This window comes from Mustela erminea, chromosome 16 (genome assembly GCF_009829155.1).
Source record: "Mustela erminea isolate mMusErm1 chromosome 16, mMusErm1.Pri, whole genome shotgun sequence".
NCBI classification, from domain to species: domain Eukaryota; kingdom Metazoa; phylum Chordata; class Mammalia; order Carnivora; family Mustelidae; genus Mustela; species Mustela erminea.
In genome coordinates this window covers 45,251,113-45,271,718 of record NC_045629.1, presented here as the reverse complement: position 1 = coordinate 45,271,718, position 20,606 = coordinate 45,251,113, and the positions used below count along the sequence as shown (strand labels likewise).

At 39.7% G+C, this 20,606-nt stretch overlaps 1 protein-coding gene across 4 annotated transcripts; it reads left to right on the top strand.

Moving 5' to 3' along the window:
* The first annotated feature begins 215 nt into the window (after window positions 1–215).
* MTERF3 (mitochondrial transcription termination factor 3) lies at window positions 216–19,364 on the top strand. Of its 4 annotated transcripts, none has more exons than XM_032315684.1 (9): window positions 216–356; window positions 516–586; window positions 3,042–3,390; window positions 4,693–4,845; window positions 9,752–9,941; window positions 14,394–14,541; window positions 14,930–15,001; window positions 16,131–16,292; window positions 19,078–19,364. In XM_032315684.1, exons 3-9 carry the CDS (start codon window positions 3,057–3,059, stop codon window positions 19,270–19,272), a joined length of 1,254 nt encoding a protein of 417 aa, XP_032171575.1. In that variant the 5' UTR covers window positions 216–356; window positions 516–586; window positions 3,042–3,056; the 3' UTR covers window positions 19,273–19,364. The 4 variants fall into 4 exon arrangements, with proteins under 4 accessions (XP_032171575.1, XP_032171577.1, XP_032171578.1 ...); XM_032315687.1 differs by having other exon boundaries at window positions 329–356; window positions 516–740; XM_032315686.1 differs by lacking the exon at window positions 516–586 and having other exon boundaries at window positions 246–356.
* Window positions 19,365–20,606: the final 1,242 nt, after the last annotated feature.

Genomic DNA, 20,606 nt, shown 5'->3' with positions numbered 1-20,606 from the left:
CGAGCGGAGGGGGGGCGCCGCCGGCCTTGCCGCCGCGGGTCTTCCGGGAGCCGCATCTCTGCGGACTCGCGGTGTCTTCACATTCCCGGTGGACGAGGTCTAAGGGAAGCAGCGTGGGGCAGAAGGGAAGCTGTGACCCCTGGCCGGCTCCCTCCCCTCCGCACGCCGCCCGCTCTCCCCCCGCGCGGTCTCGCAGATGGTCTCGCCCACTCCGGCCGCAGTCCACGTGGGCGAGGGAGCGCGGCGGCGCCGGCCGGCGCGCGTGAGACGCTGCGGGACTGTCCGCCGGGCCGGGCCGGGCCGGACCAGCTTGGCAGCCACCCCCAACCAAACCGAGAGCGTGGGCCTCGCCACAGGTAAAGCGGAGCCGCGGGAGCACGCGGGGCGCGCTCCCGGTGGGGGTCGCGTCCGGACCCACCCGCGTCCAGGCCGCGACCAGAACCTCATGGCCCTTGGGTCTCCGCGGCCCAGTCGGGAGCGATTAATTTAGTTTTTGGTTTTTTTTTTTCCCCTAGCCGACGAGACGAAAACGCAACCATGCTTGTTTGTTAGCGCTTTTTGCGAAGGACGCGGAAGGAAGCCTAGAGTGTCAGCCGGCTTCCTGCGGAAGTTCGCTGTGGGGACTTGTTAGAATGGCCTAGGAGGGGCGTGTGGCGTTCACCAGGGGCCCCTGACTACGGAACCGTCTTCACACCCACCCCTCCCCCCATCTCTTGACTTCACTTACCAGCCTTACAGAGGTAGAAATCTTGAACTCTGGAAAAACAGGACTTAAGTGACCGTTCCTATACCTAGCGAAGGACTAGAGCAAGAACCTAGTATATGATGTTTTAATGGACTTGACAGGTCCTTTAGGACTTTTTTCTTTAATCTTCCTGATGGAACCGTGTTAGATTTACTGGGACCGCTACGCAGGGCTTTTGTGCACGTCTGCAAATGCCTTACCCGCTTTTGAATACTGAGTCGACAAATGATTTAATCATAGTTGCAACTGACTCATTTCCATCCAACAGACTTTGGAGCAATGCAAATCCCTGGGCTAATGGGGAATAGTCCCCTGGGAGGGTGGGTCCGGAGATAGAACCCAGCCCTGCTCTGGTGAACTTCAGAACAATTCATCAATTGTTAAGAGGTATAAACAGCAATGAAATGCTGATGTAGGGAGGAGACTGCCCTTGTAAATACAAACAGGATAAACATTAATTGAATGCAGAAAAGTCTTTTAATGAATATGGCAGAATTCAAAAGTTAATTTCCGCTATATGATAGGAAAAGTATTAATTTGAGTGTGGAAAGGCTTCACAGTGAATGTGGGATTTCAGAAGTTTGCTTTGAAGTAGGATGCAATGTCTAGACAAACTTGAAGTCAAAATATTTTAAAGCTGATAGGAACCTTAAGAGTCATATTATTGTATCCATAACCTTTTCAAAAAATTGTTAAAGAATAGTTATTGAACCCCCATCATGGGCCAGTTTGCCCACCACCACAAGAAATAGTCTTGTCAACTAGTACAACTGAGGTCTTCTAAGCTTCCAGTTTGCTCTCTTATGACTTTGTGTAGAGAATGTTACAGGTTTGAGGGAAAACCTGACTGATGTGGCAGGTCATTTCCTACCAGAATTTAACAAAAAGCACCTATCCCACAAGGCCGTTGTGCATATCTATTTCCTTTCTGAAATCATTTCAGAATGACGATGAGACTTTCACTTTTATAAACTCTTTCAGGAGGCTTCCCTACACTACAGATCTCTGGGAGGAGGTTAGACCTTTAATATCCAGTCTGATTCTGAGCATAAAAGAAGCTGAATTCCAGTCTGTAGAAAAACAAATCAAAAAGTTGTATGTTACAACGAATCCAGCAGAATTCATTTATATATGGATATCTAATCAATAATAATAATAATAGTAATAAGGGGGCGCCTGGGTGGCTCAGGTCATGATCTCAGGATCCTGGGATGGAGCCCCACATCCGGCTCTCTGCTCAGCAGGGAGCCTGCTTCCCACCCCCCCACTGCCTGCCTCTCTGCCTACTTGCGATCTCTGTCTGTCAAATAAATAAAATCTTTTAAAAAAAAATGGCTAACATTTGTGGAGGATTTTCCATATGCTGGATTCCATGCTCCGTGTTTTATGGATTATCTTATTTAACATAAAATTATATGCATCAAATCTAATCTTGTAATTAAGCTGTGTAAATATAAAGTTTCTTCATAATCTTGGAGCTTAAAGTATTAACAGCCTTTTCTTATAAAAATCTTTTTAAAAAAACTGCATCTTTGGTCAAAATATTCATATATTCTTTACTGGCTGCTTATGTATTTCTGTGCTAGTTTTGACCTTTTGTTTTCGAAGGCCTTTTCTTTTTCTTTTTTTTACAGCCAAAAAACAGAATTTGGCAGAATTGGTTTTGTTCAGTTCCCTTTTGAGGAACAGCTTTATCTGAAATAATCAACAGTGTTCAGCCCTGAAGATTAACCAAGAAACAATCTTCCAGATTAACAGTGATAATAATATTTAGGACAGTGATAATTCACTTAGGACAAAGTAGATTTCTTCTTGTTTTTTATTCTGTGAGTAATGCATAGACAAAATTCATTTGCATAATTCAGTGTCTTGATCAACAGTTTGTTTCTTAAATGTCCTACAAACCAAACTTCAAGAACACTTCATTGCATCACCTTATTTCCTTTAAATATTAAACTAACAGAGATGATTGGGTTCAGCTGTAATTTAAATATTAACAGATTTTTGTTTTAAATGGTTTTCTTATACAATTGGTTTTGCTTTTTTTCTCATTGTAAAGAATCTTTATTTTTCCAGTTCAAAAGTTCCCATCCTTTGGTTTGTAACTGGGATTGCCTTGTTTTGGCTTTTCCTGTGATTAAATAACATGGGACTACTCCAATCATCTAAGTCTATTAAACATCTTTGAATTAGAAAAAAAGATTTTCCAGTTTATTATTTTGTTGTTTGAATACAATTCTAAACATTTAAGTCAAATAAGTTTCTCTTTTTTGATGGTTATATATTTCCTTTGTAGGCTACTTTAAGAAAAATGGCTTTGTCAGCCCAACAGATACCCAGATGGTTCAATTCAGTTAAATTGAGTAGCTTCATTATAGCTACACAACTTCGAAAACATTTCCCGAGACCAGGAAAAACACTGTTGCATGGCTTTTCTGCTCAGCCACAGATGTCTTCTGACAATTACTTTCTCCAGTGGGGATTCAAGACATACAGGACTTCCTCCTTATGGAATAGTTCCCAGTCTACCAACTCAAGTAGGCAAGAGATTGGTTCTGCCCAAGGTACTCTGCTTCCTTCCATGAATGAACAGACACAGAAGACAGAAAACATACCCAGTTTTGATTCTGAGCTGTCTCTAGAAGGTAATTCTGGACTTCTTGAAGAGTCCCTCTTGCCCCACTTTGGTAGTTTGAGCAGGTCAATGGTTGATAGTCTGTTAGCCCATTTCAAGTCGTACTTTGTACCAAGTAAGAAAAAGAACAATGTCCGTTGTATTCATTTACTTACCTGACTGAGGAAAAAAAGGTTTGTAGATTACTGTATAAAATACTGTGTTCTAGATATATATGTAATAGTTGTTTTCTAAATACTTTATTATTTAAATTATTTATAAAAAAATTTTTAGGTGGTCATTAGGTTTACTAGGGTATAATTTATCCTAATATGATATTCCTGATTAAGATATAATTTTATCCAAGTAAAATTCGTCAGTTTTGAGTGTACAGCTTATGAATTTTGACAAACACATCTAGTAGTGTAACAGCCTCCACAACTTACAAACCCAAAACAACACAAATAGAGCACCCCAAAAGGCTCCTTTGTCACTTTTTAGTCAATCCTCTCTCTCCTATGCTTCCTATTCTAGAAATATTCCCATGCAGGGAATATTTTACCGCAATGAGATAATATTAGGTTAAGTAGAATATAAAAGACAGCAGGGCAAGGGGGGCAGGGAGGAAAGACTGGCTCTAAGAAATAAGGAAGGGTAGTGATTAGAAGCAAAAAATAGGACAACAAAAGAAATCATAGTTTTGATTCCTTAGCTCAAGGTAGGTTACAGTTTCCAGTGTCTCCCATACCACGTTTGGTTTAAACAAAACAAAATCTCAGAATCAAGGCCCTGCTAGAGAGGGGCATGTCCACAGCGAAGGACTACAGGTGGTAGAAAGAGAATCATAGAAGTCCTTTTAAAGCGTACTTGAGAATAACTTGGAGGAGAGGGGATTGCATCAAAAGACATTTCAGGATATAATGACTCCAACTCATACAAACAAATCAGGCTGGTAGAATATGTTGTACTTTGGGCCAGTTTAACAGGGTGGGGTAGAATCTATCTCAAAATGTATTTGAAGGTTAGTTGATCTTTTTTAGAGTTCTTACCTGTTGATTAAAAGTGAATTAAAGGGAAGGAATTTAGTGTGGGACCTCCTCCTTACGAACAGAAGAACAGAAATGTACCAACAGATAGATTATCTTGGAGGAACAGTTTCTCTAAACAGTCTTAGCCTTACCTCTCCGAAGGCAGAAAATATGTGAACTTCTCAGACACTTAGTTCTGCGGTGATCCCAGGCCTTAAAAAGAAGCAAACTAGGCAAGAGGTTTAGCATTGGGCATACAGACTGGAGAGCTGACTGCCTGTCTTTCTACATGGCCGGCCTGGAAGCGCTGGACGACCTGCCTCCAGTGTCTCCGTTGCAGCCGGTTTCTGAGGAGGAGGCCATTCAGATTATTGCAGACCCGGCACTGCCCCCAGACACGTACACGCTCCGAGACTACGTGGATCATTCCGAGACTCTGCAGAAATTAGTGCTGCTAGGTAAGTCTCAGTAACCTACAAAGAGGGTAGGTTAGGATACCCTTCTTGAGGGTATCCCTCATTCGCTTTTTTGCCTTGCTTTGTTCAAATCAGCATTTCTAAACTTTTATCAAGATGAACAGAAGTCAAATAGTGTGAAAAGGCTTCTAGTGAAAAATCGTACTCTGCTTCATCCTTCCTGAGCTTCATGCTATTTATTCCCCAGAGGGATCTACTTAACTTTTACAGCTCTTTCTGTTTGCAGTTAATCTCTGTTTACGTAACTGTTTACAGTGCTGTTGCTTGGTTCATCAGTTTTAGACATTGGTTGATCCCGTGTATGTACACACATACTTTCTCCCTATTCGGTTCGCCCAGTATAGCGATGGTAAAAATTTTTAGACGAATCCTCAGTCAGCGATGATATTAGGACTGTAAATATTGCTTGTTGCTCTCTGGATTGTTTTCCTTCCTGTACAACTTTTCATTTTTCCACAGTTGTTAATAGTTCTTGTTTTTCCTTTGGTTAGTTTTCTTTATTTCTAGGGCCAAATTTTCCCGCATCTTCCAGTAGCCTGTCAGGACAGTGTTTCCTGCAACAAACCCTGTCAGATGAGGAATTCCTTCCTTTTCGCTACCACCTGCCACCCTTCCTCCTGGAGCCCACCGTCCCCCTAATGTAGATGGTTTCTATCTAGGCCTGCTCCATAACTATTTTAGCTTGTTGGCTGGGAGCATGCACTTGGGTCTGGGTAGTTGAAGACAGCCAAGGGATCTCACTGTAGACTTTTTACTTCGTCCTGTCCTGTTCAATCCAATACCTCGTTGCAGCCATCTGCTTCTCTCATCCCTGGGTCTCGCACATCTCTGACTTCATTTTCCCAGATGATAAACATCCTTTCTCCCAGGGGATTGAGAGGAAGAGGGGAGGTGAGGGATTCTTTCTCAAATTCATCTGCTTCTCTCGCTTCTCTCATTCTCCACTCACGGCTGTACTTTAGGCTCTCATTTTTCACTGGAAGGTTAGGAGTGTCCTAACTTGATAGTCGTTTTATCAGTAGTTTTGCCTTGATGATCTCTCAAATACCAGTTCTCTTTCTAAAATGCCAATCTGACTATGTCAGTGACCTGCTAGAAATCCTTCAAAAGCTTCTCGGGATGTCAGAGCTCTGCCTAGTCTGGCCCCTGCTTACCTTTCCAGCTCTACTGCTTGCCCCTTCCCTCCTTCAGTTTGGCCAGCTCTGACAACTGGAAAACTTAGTTCAAGTAACTTCTAAAATGTCTTCGGTGACCCTCCTCTAGACCCTCACAATCACCACGGCTTAGTTCCATTCTAGCACTAACAACAACATTAACAGTCGTCTACTTCCCTGTTCCTGTGCAAGTTACCCAAATGTGCAGGGCATGGCCTTTGTTCTCAAGAAGCTTCAAGTCTTCAGAAGCATCTAAATACACACTTTTAAGAATAGATGGTCTGCAGGGATGAAAGGGAAAGTGAGAAGTGCTACATAAGACATCCAAATAAGTGTTCTGTGGCTTCAGAGAGGAGAGAAAGATGATGTCTGCTACAAAGAGGAGATCCAGTCACCTTCCTTCTGGAACAGCTTTGCCAGCCTTATGATAGGTGCCATGGCAAATACAAGATAAACAGAAGACATGGCCCCTGCCTTTAAGTAAGTTACAGCATACTTAATATGGAATATATGGAATATATAATCTGGAATATATGTTTCAGGCATTCCTTCTTTGTATGTTGATAAGTCAGCAGCACATCTTGGAAGTAACTTAAATGACAGGACCGTGGAGGAGCCTGATTGCCTTGTCAGATAGTGTTTTTGAGGACCCACGTGTCCCGGTGCCTGTCTGCTTCTCAGATCTATTTTCCGCCTTTCTCTGCCTGTTCTCTCTCCCGGGAGGCCAGCCTCCATGCACTAGAGCTCCTTTGCCAGCTGGCTCCTGGGCAGCTTCAGCCAGTGGGAGGCACTTGCAGGAGGAGAGGGAAGGCAGGTGGGAGTTTATTTTTTCCCCTGTTCCCTCCCTGCATTGGGCCCTGTAACTGCCTTGCTCCATGACAACGGCTCCTACCGAGCACCCCTTCTTAATAGCTTGCGGTTCCCTCTGGGTCCGGGTAATACTTTTCGCTCCTTGTCTGTTTAGCACTAGGGGAGCCCTTGTTCACGCTGTCACACCACTGTGTAAAGTCCCTTCATTAAAGTTCTTTTGGTTCGCACTTTCTAGGGCACAATCTGCTGCCTGCCAGACCTTGACGGAAATACGTGTAACCATAACTGAATACAGTGGTAATCATCGTAGTTACTGAAGGGATGAAAGCAACTCGGACGGCGTTCACCCAGAAGTTAGAGGCGTGAATTACTCATTTTTTATATCCCCAGAGCCTAACAGAAGTGCCTGGTCCGTACTGGGAATTCGGGGACTCTTTTTTCAAGTTAAAGAAATCTTGAGTAAGCCCAAGTGATTTGTGCTGGCAGCAGTGTGCTCTCTTGATGAGATTCTGCTCTCCGATAGCTGTTAAAAAGGCAGCTTTTCAGGATTTCTGTTTGAGTGCAGTTGGGGTGTGATGGCTCCTGCGGAGCGGGGCACTGCAGCACAGGTCAGCTTAACAGGAAGTGAAATTCCAAGTCCCGACCCTGTGTGTTATTTTTAAAGCGCCCCTTCCCACATTTATCACAGAGATTGGGTAATAGTTTCTGTCTGATTTATGTATCTCTCCATCGAGGACTATAAGAGAAGGAATGCTCACCTTCTCTACATACCCATACCCATACCCATACCCATACCTTTTGTTTCCAGAGGTAACCCTATCACCAGTTTGTTGAATAGCTTTCCCTACCTTTTTCTGTGCAAATACACTTATTACAGAAAGCCATGCATGGTTTTTATGTTTGTATGCAGTCAAGCTTACTAATTGACAAACGGTTCTCTTCTAGTGGTTTTGGAGTTAGTACACATTTAGAGGCTTAACCTTCTGAAATTTTGTTTGAGATATAGAAGGATTTTTTTTTATTTAAGTAAAATTGACATGTTATATAGTTTCAGATACACAACATAGTGATTCAATAGTTCTGTACATTACATCATGCTCACCATGATAAGCATAGTAATTGAAACAATTATTTTTTAAATGTATAGCTAGTGGACCTCTTATATTGCAATGAATGTGTATCTTTTCACCATTAATTTGAAATGCCATTATTATTATATGCTAATATTTTATTTTATTCATTTAGTTGATCCTGGATCTGTTTCTGGTCTTCATTCTGTGTCTTTGTGTAATCTGGTTTTATAGTCGTAATCATCAGTGCGTGTTTAATATCAAGAAATTTGGGTTTATGGGGCGCCTGGGTGGCTCAATGGGTTAAAGCCTCTGCCTTCGGCTCAGGTTGTGATCCTAGGGTCCTAGGATCGAGCCCCATGTTGGGCTCTCTGCCTAGCAGGGAGCCTGTTTGCTCCTCTCTCTCTGCCTGCCTCTCTGCCTACTTGTGATCTCTGTCTGTCCAATAAGTAAATAAAATCTTAAAAAAAAAAAAAAAGGAATTTGGGTTTAGAATTATGTTTTGATTGTTTTGATAATAATAGATGGCTATAGTAATGTAAGAAATTATAATTTACTTTTCTCGTTGTGTATACCATTAAAGAAAGAATGTTTTTATTTAATTGCTTTTATACTGAAGACTTGAAAGCTGCATCTGGAAATCAGTTTGAGAGTTATTTTTCACCTGAAGAAATATTTTTAGGAATATAAAATTTAGGTCTAACCTTTAGGTATTAGATTATCTTCAAATGTTTACTCTAAAGGTAAAGAATACGCCTTTCCTGTTCATGGTTATTTTTTTAATCAGATGAAAGGGGGAAAAGTGAGAGAATAAAACACTCAGTTTTGGGGCACCTGGGTGGCTCAGTTGGTTAAGCAACTGCCTTCGGCTCAGGTCATGAACCTTGCTTTGCGGGATCAAGTCCCGCATCAGGCTTCCTGCTTGGCAGGGAGTCTGCTTCTCCCCTTGACCTCTCCCTTCTCATGCTCACTTTCTCATTCTCTCTCTCTCAAATAAATAAATAAAATATATATTTTTTAAAAATGCTCAGTTTTAATGAATTTTGAATTACAGGTTACTTTGATTCCCTGCCTAATTAACATTGCCATCTAATTATATTCATAACCAGAGAATACTTTAACAACTTGCTTTCTCCCTCTTTCTTTCTCCTGTGCCTTGTCTCACTTACTTAGACTTCCTAAGATTACAAGACTATCTGAAGGTCAAATTTCTATACTTTCTGCTTTGTTTTCTATCTGAGGGCTGTGTAGGCTCACCTGTTCTCACACACACATTTCTTGAGGTCCTTCAAGGTACTTGTCTCCACGTTGAAAACCTGGAGATTACAATGAGTGAGACATAGGGTTATTTTTATTTCCCCACCCAGAGGAGATCATAAACACATTTTGAAAATAATGCTTATAACTAAGGAAATGACAAACGTCAAAGAAAGTAACAATTTATTTGAAGGGTTTTTTTTTACACTGTAGAATTACCCGTTAAGCAATTACTGTGGAGATTCCTTGGAGCTCATAAGCATCCTTCAAACAATATTCAAGAAACCATAGATAAAAATGATGATCCTAGCTAGATCAGTATGACTTGGTGAATTTGTTTTAGGCAGAAGTTTAGCCCCAAATGAACTGTTTTCCTCTATATGTGACTTTGACAGAAGTACTTCGTTTTCATTTTAATTTAATTTTATTTCTGCAACTAGTTTAGTTTAAATAAATTTAGAAGTTTCTGTTGGCCTATCTCAGTTCTCTTTTGGACAGGTTGTTGATCTTCACCAGTAATTCCTTGTATTTTTATGTATGAAGTTTAATGAGCTATCTAAACAGTTATCTTCAAGCACTATTTGTAATTTATTATAGGAGTGGATCTCTCAAAGATAGAAAAACATCCTGATGCAGCCAACCTCCTACTGAGACTGGATTTTGAAAAAGACATTAAGCAAATACTTATGTTTCTTAAGGATTTGGGTATTGAGGATAACCAGCTGGGAACATACCTGACTAAAAACTATGCTATTTTCTCTGAAGACCTTGAAAATCTCAAGACCAGGTAGGACTTTTACAGTGGTTTCCATATAACCCAAGAAGTGGTTATGAAGGAAACGTATGTGTAAGATATTTTTAAGTCTTAGCTGCATAAGAATCTGCTGATAATATGAAAGTTTGTTGTTATTGTCATGGACTTTCTTTGATCAGGATTAAGTATCTATAACAGTTCTTTTATTTGACTTCTCATTTTATGTGTTCAACTTACTGCTGAGTCAATACTTACAGGGTTCTCTTCAGAAACTGGAATAAAAAATTTTTTCATCCATTAACAAATGGCTAGATTACTGAGAGTGCACTTAGAGTTATGAAAACCTGAACTTTTGTGGGTTGTTTTAATTTCTGGGCAATTTTTGATGGTAGACATCTGACATCCTCTTGGCTCATTACTCTGTAATTTGCTTAATCATTTCCGCAAGTTGGCTATTTTGGTTGTTCCTTTTTTTTCTTCTTTAAAAAGTACTTTGATAAACATCTTTGTACTTCATTCAGCATTCAAAGAATTTATTAAATCTGTGAGAATCAATACAGTGAGATGAGATAGTATTGATCTGTGACATAAGACTCCTGCTAGGCATTGAGAACACCAAAGAGAACAAGACAGAGCCCCTGTCCCTAAGTTCACCTTTTGAATTTATCATCCTCCCTACTTCTCACCTCTGTTCCCAGACGGACTGAATGGGAGCACGGTTCACCTTGTTGACCAAATCAGAAATGTTGGTAGTAACTTTGGCTTCTCTTCTTTTAGTATCCACAGCTAATAAATCACCTATCATTTTTTTTAAATTTCTCAAATAGTCAATACATTTCTCTTAATCTTCACTGTGAAAATCACCTTGGGTCCCCATTTCACAAGAAGATGGCTTTAACAGTTTCCTAACTGGTCTGCCTCTAGTCTTCACCCCCAGATTATTCTTACACTGATGGTGAGCCTTACTGCATATCAGAGAACTTTACAGTTTTTTGAACAACATCAGAACCCAATGCCTTGTCTGAATTAGTGAAAAAAAAACTAAATGAGAAACTGATTCCTTGTGTTGGAACATTTTGAACTCCTGTATATGCAAGGCACTGAGCTAGACTTGAACCACAAAAGATAGATACGCACACCCTCTCTCTTTATGGGACTTACCTTCTGGTATAATATAGACAGATGATTACAGGGAACAGAATGAATGATTCCAGGGAACTCAGTCTGTCATATCCAGCTCTGCTTCTTCTGTCTAGAACACTGATCCCTTTCCATTCAAAAACGAGTTTGCCCTATTGTTCAAGATTTATTCAAAGGAATTGTGCATACCAGGAGGTGGGGGATTATTGGGAGCCATTTCAGAGACTACTCTGCTAATATTGTTTTTAATTGAAGTATAGTTGACATGCAATGCTACATTAGTTCCAGGTGTACAAAGGAGTGATTGAGCAATTCTGTGCAAGGCTATCTGTTATGCTACGCTCATCACAAGTGTAGGTACCATCTGTCACCATACAGCACTATTTCAGTACCATTGACTACTTCAGTATACTATTAATATCCCCATTTTCCAGGGGAGGCACAGAAAGGCTTAATAATTTGCCCAAGATGATGTGGATGGTATACATGACGGAGCTGGGATTCCGGCCCAGTTAGTCTAACTGCAGAGTTTGGGGTACTGCACCACGCTGTCTCCCTACTCTTAATTCTGTAAAGGAAACTGAAGTTGAAGGGAAGCTGAAGTTACTTGCTCCAGATCACACATAGGCTCCTAACAACGAAAGGATATTCCCTCATAGACAGCATAGTCTAATGGTTCCTAAGCCTGGCCGACTCAAACTCTGGAACATTATTTTAATTGCTTACAATTTTTTAATAGATTTATCCACATATAGCAAAAGACAAGCTTCTACTGTAAGAGGCAAGAGTATTCTAATTTTAATTGAATTTAGCTGTTCTTCTGGTATGTACAGTAGTCTTATTTTCTAGGATTTCTGTAATACCATTAATTTCATAAACTTGTTTTCCTTTGAATGAAGAAAATTTCAAATGTATAAAAAAGTTACTTGGTTCTTTGTAAGGATATTCAAAAGGATAATCAGCATTTAATTATTTAAAAATTTTTTGACTGAGCCTTATATCTTAATTTTTTATTAGAAAAATTATGACAGGGGCATCTGGGTGGCTCGGTCGTAAACTATCTGTCTTTGGCTCAGGTCATGATCCCAGGGTCCTGGAATTGAGCCCCACATCAGGCTCCCTGCTCTGTGGGAAAGCCTGCCTCTCCCTCTCCCACTCCCCCTACTTATGTTCCCTCTCTTGCTGTCTCTCTTTCTCAGTCAAAAAAATAAAATCTTAAAAAAAAAAAAATTATCAGAAGGTAGCAACAGTTTTGACAAAGTTTTAGTCAAATATTGATTTTTGCTGTGACCCAAAAAAAGGGTCGGGGGAGAAAAAGTAATCCTCTATCCCACCTACTTATTCCTATCCCTCATCAACTTCCTGAGACCATCTGTGGAGGCAGCAACTATGATCAGGTTTTTTGTTTGACCTAAGAATGTTCTATCATATGCAAGCATGTGTGTATATGTGTGTACAAATACAAATGAACACATGTACATACAACTTGGTAACATTTATATTCTGCTCTCCACTTTTTTTTTTTAAAGATTTTATTTATTTATCAGAGAGAGAGAGAGAGGGAGAGCGAGCGAGCACAGGCAGACAGAATGGCAGGCAGAGGCAGAGGGAGAAGCAGGCTCCCCGCTGAGCAAGGAGCCCGATGTGGGACTCGATCCCAGGACGTTGGGATCATGACCTGAACTGAAAGCAGCTGCTTAACCCACTGAGCCACCCAGGCGTCCCTGCTCTCCACTTTCTTAACTTAACTGTATATGAGAGATAGTTTTGTACTAGGACTTCTTGTTTTTAATGCTTGTTTAGTCCATACTGTGGATTGTCCAGTCCCTCATGACAAACATGCTGGGGTGTTTCCAGTCACTACTATCATAATGAGGCTGCAGTGACTCTCCGTGTGTGTGTGTGTGTGTGTGAGTGAAAATGATATACATATATTTATCATATATATCCCATATACTGCTATGTATCTGTAGGACAGATTTCTAGGAGTGACATTGCTAGGTGAAAGGGTATGAGCATTTACAATCTTAATAGATACCGACAAGTTGTCCTTTGTAAGGTTGTTTTCCAGTTCAGGCTCCCACCAGCATCGTACAGAAGTGCCAGTTTCTCTATTGCCCTCACTAATACAGAGTCATCAGAATTTATGGTTTCAGTTCATTTTATAGATTAAAAACAATGCCTTAAAAGCCAACCGAACAAACAAACAAAAACATAATGACTCAGTGTTGTTTCAGAAATAACATTTGGAGGGTCTTTTGCAATGCTGAATTTCTATATACATTGCCTTTTCTATAAATCTCCTTTGCCATTTTAAAATTAAAGTCTTTTTCTTTCTTTTGTAAGCATTCTTATATATTTTAACAAAATTAGTTATTTCTCTGTGACATGTTATAAATACTCAACACTTGTTCTGACTTTGTCAGTGGTTGGAGGGGGTTGCCTTGCATTTTAAATTTTTATATAGTTTAATTTATTGGTCTTTTCTCTCATATCCTCTAAGGGAGTCCCTTAAAGGAGTAGTAGTCACTTATAAAATATAAGCTCTGGTGGTACATGGTATAGAAATATCATAGGCCTTCAGTGTAGGCATGCCTGAGTTCACATCTCAGCTTGGTCGTTAATTAGCTAGTGGCCTAAGAGGAATTATTTAACTTCTTTGAATCTGTATTTTTTTCATATACAATGTAGAAAATTTACCTGGTTCACAGGTTATTGTTTTTGTTTTTCTGGTAAGAATTAAGACAATGTACTTGTATATTTTAGGTATTTAATAAAACTGCCTTTTACTATGTGTATAAGGTTTTAAAAACCAATAATGTTATTTCATAGTCAAACTTTCTATTTTACTACCTTATTTTGGTTCCCAGAAACTTAGCAGGAAATTTCTCTGTTGTTAAAAGGCGTGTTGAAAATCATAGTAAAAATTATTGACGAATATACATACTCAGTAAATTTGCTAAACGAAAACATTCCCCTCTCCATTTCAGCCACGTGTGAGGGTTTTTATAAAAAGAGTTTGGAATCTCTTATTTCCTAATTTGTGGATTTTTTTGTTCTAAGCAAAAAATTCTTAAACGGAAGCCATTGGTTTTTTTCTACAAAGTAATAAAATAAGTCAGATTAACTGAAAAGAGAACCTGTTAGTAGATTTCAGAATTACTTGGTTTCTAAGTAGAAAAGGGAACCATTCTAGAGTTGGTTGGGTGCTTGTTTTGCTTTAACCATATTTGGACCATTACTATAGAATGTTTTTATTTATCCTTTTTTTTGTTACTTTGGAAAGTAGCATGACTTTAGTAAATGCTAATCATACGTACATGTACTTTTTGTTTATTTCTCTAGAGTGGCTTATCTGCAGTCAAAAAATTTCAGTAAGGCACATATCGCACAGATGGTCAGAAATGCGCCATTTTTGCTGAGTTTTTCAGTGGAGAGATTGGATAACAGATTGGGATTTTTTCAGAAAGAACTTGAACTTAGCGTGAAGAAGGTAAAGAAAACAGGAGAATTTATATTTTCCCATGTGTGCTCCATTTAGTAACTTAAATCTCACGTTTCTCACAGATCCCTGGCCCAAATGAATTCTATAAATGCTTGGTGTTTTTGTATAAGAATGAATTACCCTACTAGGTTAAATATATAACTGTATCATTTTATAATATTCCATCAAGTTAGTGCCTTAAGTTTTGTTTTCAGTATTTGTTTTTTTCTCAAACAGTTTTAAGTTTATGTATTTTCAGGGTTCCTGAATTCCTGAATTCTTTCTGAATTGCTCATATTTTGAGTTTTAGATTTGTGTTCCTAATAATGGCTTGTTTTCCCAAACTAGTTGAATGTGCATGTATAGTAATAATGATTTTTTTTTTAAATAACTATAGACTAGAGACCTGGTAGTTCGTCTCCCAAGGCTACTAACTGGAAGTCTGGAGCCTGTGAAAGAAAACATGAAGGTAGGTCAACTTTAAGATTTTCAGAAATCAGCTTCTTTCTTTAAGTGCTTAAGAGGATAGATTTTGCTTCTGTCTTCTTAAAGAACACTAGATTGTGAAAGAAGTTATTTCTGGAAAGATGGACCTAGGAAATAAATAAATATCAAGCAAGCAGTTTATTTTAGTATGTTCATGTGTTGAGCAGGTATTAGGTGCGGAAATCACCTTGTAGACACTGATACCAATAATCCTGGAGTAATGCATTCGGTATCCGGGTGATATCTGGGAACTACGTCTGTTACCCAGTGTGAGATCCCGGCTTTATGTCACCTCGGTGGGAGAGGAGATTTAGAGGCTGGATCCAGAAGACCTGTAAAGAAGACTAGTGGCCAGCACATTGCTCTCCTTAGAACTGTGCCCACTGCCCGCTCTAGTTCCCTCACAGGATGTACCAGACACTTGTTACTGTCCTTCCTCCAGGAGAATAGTATTAGGCCAAAGGCAGTTTGTTTCTAGTTAGTATACAAAGCTGTAGTGGTATTTGAAATTATGATAGAAGGCCTGTTTTTCTGAGGTGCTTGAAGTATTTCATGTCCAGTTGTCCGTCTGGCCCTGCACTGTGCTCTCATGGGTCTTACCATCCAGCGGGGGCACAGCGTGCGGAGTGGGAGAGCAGTGGATTGGTAGGGGAGCAGAGGACCTAACTACATATATGGGTGTTTAGTTTTACCATCTCTGTCTGGAATGTTGACATGTTTTTCCAGATAACATGTATGTGAGTGTTCTGGGGAACAGAGGCTCAAAAAAACGTGCTGACAGTCTTAACGGCTGGTCTGTGGTGTAGGGCCCATACAGATAGCCCGACCAGGACTTCCACATCCACCATCATTCTGTTTCATCGTTATGGTAGGGCCTTTTGGTGATCTTCATGATGATCACCATGCTATGAGGGTTCATCTCAGGAAAGGGGCTTGAAATTCAGGTTACCCCAGAAGCACTGGGGTGCCCATGGGACCCTTGAGGGCACTGGCATAGCTCTCTCCAAATTTTAAAGTCCTCATTCCAGTTTTGAAAGAATCAGTGTGTTCTCTGGCATATTGCCAAAATAACTGTTTCCGTTTGTGATTCAAGTAACTCTACTTTCTTACAGGTTTATCGTCTTGAACTAGGTTTTAAACGTAATGAAATCCAACATATGATCACCAAAGTCCCAAAGATGTTGACTGCAAATAAAAGGAAACTGACCGAGACTTTTGACTATGTGCACAATGTGATGAGCATTCCCCACCACCTCATTGTCCGCTTCCCACAGGTAACAGGTCACAGCTCTCTCTGGGAGCTCTCATTGCCCTTCATCCAGAACTGCTCTCTGTGGGCATTGTGCTGTTCCACTGAGAAAATGACTTGCTGTTTGGGAAGGAACTGGACCAAAGATAGTCTGGTTCTGAGGCTGACAGTTGTAATAAGGTTGTATTTCTTTTGCCCGTCTTTTAAATCAAGAACGCATCTAGCAGAAGTTGTTGAGGGATCACTTGTGAAAAGTTCACAACTTCTAGGGCACACGTATACATCTCCGTCAGAGACACAAATGACGAGTCTGTTGCCCGATAGTTGTTACCTACTGCTCATCCTGCCTAACATATTCCCAATTGTGTTTTTCTCCATTTAAATTGGAAATACATCACTTCCCTTAAAGGTCCTTTCAATTCTATTTGTACTTTTTAGTCACAGTCTATGTATATGCCAATCTATCTATATCCATCAGTTAGGGCTGCCTTGGTGGCTCAGTTGGTTAAAGTGTCTGACTCTTGGTTTTTGGCTCAAGTCATCATCTCATGAGTCCTGAGAGTGAGCCCCACTGGGCTCTGCAGTCAGCAGGGTGTTTGCTTGGGCTTCTCTCCTTCTGTCCTGCCCCACCCCCCATCACAGTCCTCTTACTGTCTCTCAAATGAATAAATAAATCTTTTAAAATAAATAAATAAAACCACGAGTTAATGAGCCATATTGTAATGATCTCCTACAAAGGCATGAAACAGTTTGTTTGCCACTGTGCCAAGCCACATTTATATTTTACAAGCTCATCAGACTTTGCTGTTCTTTAGCAAGTGACATTATCCGCTTGTTCACAATATGTTAATTCTTTGAAAGCAGAGATCCTGTCTGATTTATACAGTGCTGGATTTTCAGTGCCTAGAACTATACTGGGATATTTAGTAGATATTTGCTGAACAAATGAATGATTGAATTTCATCAAAGTCATCCTTTTTTTCCTGTTTGCCATGTGAATAGACATTCCATATTCATATTCATATACTGGATAAATGAAAGATTGAATTTCATTAGAGTGATCCCCCTACTCTGTTTGCTACCTGTGTTCTTGATACACGATAGGCAAAAGAAATACAACTTTAATATAACTCAGAACTAGATTGAACTTAGTACAGTTCCTTCATAAATAGCAATGTTTATTTACCTATCATACTTCACTATGAATAGGCCCTTAATAGAGAGTTTTTCTGTTTCATTAAATGTATATGTATTCATTATTAAAAGTGCAGTGGTACAGATGTGGCTTTTTGGAACAATTGTAAAGTAAGTGGTCTTCAACTAAAAAGCAGGAACAATTAGTTTTCCCCTGGGCTGTTGGATAATTCAGTGACAGAGCATAATAAAATAATCTGGTTTGGGGATACAAAAATCAATCAGACATGGTATGTATTCTTGTGGAATTTGTAATCTAGTGTGGGAGACAAGTTTCTAAAATGTAGTTGATTTACATAATGTTAGAGTCTTAACCAGATAGACTTAAGTCTAAGTCTACCTTAATCTAGACTTAGATAAGTCTTAACCTTACAAGAGCTTATTAATTTAATTTAGAAGAGGTAGGAAAAAATCATAGAAATAATGGAAGCTACTAAGTGATCACTGTGTACTAGCCCTGCCTTTACTGCTTTACTTGTATTAATTCATTTAATTCTGACAACCACCATATGAGATGGGTACTATAATTATCCTGATTTTACAAGTGAAGAAAACATAAAAGGATTGTCCAAAGGTTACCCAGGTAACAAGAGACAAAGCCAAGATTAGAACTCTTGTCAGTTGAGTTTAAAAATCCATGCTCTTAACAAGGATATGCTACCACTCTAAGAACCGACATTTGAGTGGTCAGTAGAATGAGTGGGGTCTCAAAGATGGACAGAAACTTTCTGAACAGAGGAAACTATAAACTTGACCAGATGGAGCAAAATCATTTCTTTAAAACACACAGACTCTTAGGCACCCAAACCCTTGCTTCTGAAAAGCCCAGTTATAGAACTGGGACCTCCTTATTGGGATTCTCAGACTTGTAGGGGTCTGACTAATATTATTTTTAAAAAACTAATGGAAAAATACATTAACTGACAGGACTGTGGGGCAACTGATAGACTTTAAATTTTTGGCTGGTGCTTCAAAAACTTAGTGGTATGAAATGAATTTTCTCTTGCAAATAAAAATTCTGGTTGGCCTGTTTCTGACTCCTTTTAAAAGTTTCTGCCACTCACACTACCCTTAGGAGTTTTAACCGCAAGATGGATAAGACATGCTTTCCCTAGTGGCTCCCCTAGGGGCCTGCCCTTGTTCATTTCATTCTGAAATGAATGTCAGAGGGAGCAGGTGGGAATTTTACCAAAATAAGGAAGCTTCACAGATTGTGAAATCTTGCAAACTTTTCCGTGCCGATAGACCTTGATTTCTAACTTTGGTTCTCAAACTCGGCAGTCATTAGAATCACCTGGAGAACCTGTGGGCCCCATTCAGAATTTCTGATTAAGTATTTTGGGGGCAGGGCTTGAGGATTTGCTATCTTAATTTCTCCTCCATCTGGATTAGCCAATGTTTTTTGCCTACAATATAGCCCTTAATTACTTTATAATTGTTCTGTTAGTTCTTTTTAATCATAGTTTCTTAGCAGAAGCTTTATCATAGTTACAGAGCATGTAGTCAATGCTTTATAATTGTTAAGTAATTAAAATTTTTAGCCAAATAAACATTTTAATAGTTCATCTTTCAGTGCATAATGTTTTTGTTAAAAACTTTTTTTTTTTCTTTTTTAGGTATTTAATACAAGGTTGTTTAAAGTCAAAGAAAGGCATTTGTTCCTTACCTATTTAGGAAGAGCACAATATGATCCAGTAAAACCTAACTACATCTCTTTGGACAAGTTAGTGTCTGTACCTGATGAGATATTTTGTGAAGAGATTGCCAAAGCCTCAGTACAAGACTTTGAAAAATTCTTAAAAACTCTTTAGTTTTTGATGATGTAAAGCATAATAATGTAAAATGAATGTATATATGAATGAATGATACATATTTTTAAATAAATGCCTCAGGCCTCCACTGATCCTGGAAAAAAATTTCTTAATATTGTGTATTTGGGCACACTTGTGGCACGTCTTTCTAACAAGTTCCTAGTGACTTAATTTTTCTTCAACTTGACCATTTCCTTCCTTCTCAGGGAGGACAAAACAAACCACAGCAAGTGAGAGAAGGAGTCACTTTCCTATGGGTGGGCATACTGTCCTGCTGGTGAGGATGAGGACAGAGGTTTCCCTGTAGTTGCAGGCCTTCTAAAGTGGTTTCATCACAAGACCTCTTTATTTGCTTTGAAAGCTTACTAGAGTTTCTGGAACATGCTGTTTTATTATTTACTTAATAGTTACTATCCATGTAGATCATGCTACAAAATGCATTCCATTTTGGATGATCTGCACTGTATCTTCCTGAGTATAGATACTGAGAGTTGCTCACAGTTGGCTGCTGAGAACTGGGAAAAGAAGAGGGTTTGGGGGAAAGGGGGGTGGGCAGTAGTGTGAAGATAAATAAAGGGCAATGAGATAAAGCAAAAGGTCATAACAAACCTCTGACTTATTGCCAGTATGCAAAGATATACAACATGAACTGATACAAACTTGTAATCCTGGGCCAATAATTTAACCTCTGGGTCAGATCCTTGTTTGTAAAACAAGGCGTTGTGACTTAAGCTATCCGCTTTGGGATCACAAGCTTGGGTGGGTAATTAACAGTGGTGGCTTCCAGTGAACCACCCCAGTGTTTGTACTCTTTGTCCCCTTCCACACGGACTCTGGGCCAATGGGATCTGGTCCCTGAAACATCAAGTAGAGGCTAGATACGTTCTGCAATATTGGGACTTTTCCTCTTGAAACATTTGCTGTCAGAACCCTGAGCCACTACATAGAGAGGTCGGGTGACCCTCGGAGAAGTGATGTGGAGAGAAAGAGGTTGGCCAGATGTCAGCCATTCCAGCCATCCCAACGGAGCACGAGACAGGTGGGGGAAGAAGCTATCTTAGACATTTCAGCCTCAGCAGATACAACATGGAGCAGAGCTATCCAGCTGAATTAAGAACTGGGATAAAAAAGTGTTTTAAAACACTAACCGGGAGTAGTTTGTTGTACACTGGGGTTCTGTGGTGTGCTGTAGGTTGGGAAGGCTCATAAACTGAATCTGTAATTGATCAGGTTCTTCCTGTTAGGTATTTTATTCATTTGCCTGACAGACATTTGAGTTCCTAAAATGCAGTGGTGAGTGTGGCATAGATATGGGCCTTCATGGAGTTCTCTAA

Excerpts from the sequence above, each read along its gene's own strand:
- MTERF3 (XM_032315684.1), top strand. The coding sequence starts at position 3,057 with ATGGCTTTGTCAGCCCAACAGATACCCAGATGGTTCAATTCAGTTAAA. Across the intron at positions 4,846-9,751 it reads GCAGAAATTAGTGCTGCTAG|GAGTGGATCTCTCAAAGATA; the intron begins GTAAGTCTCAGT and ends AATTTATTATAG. Across the intron at positions 15,002-16,130 it reads CTGTGAAAGAAAACATGAAG|GTTTATCGTCTTGAACTAGG; the intron begins GTAGGTCAACTT and ends ACTTTCTTACAG.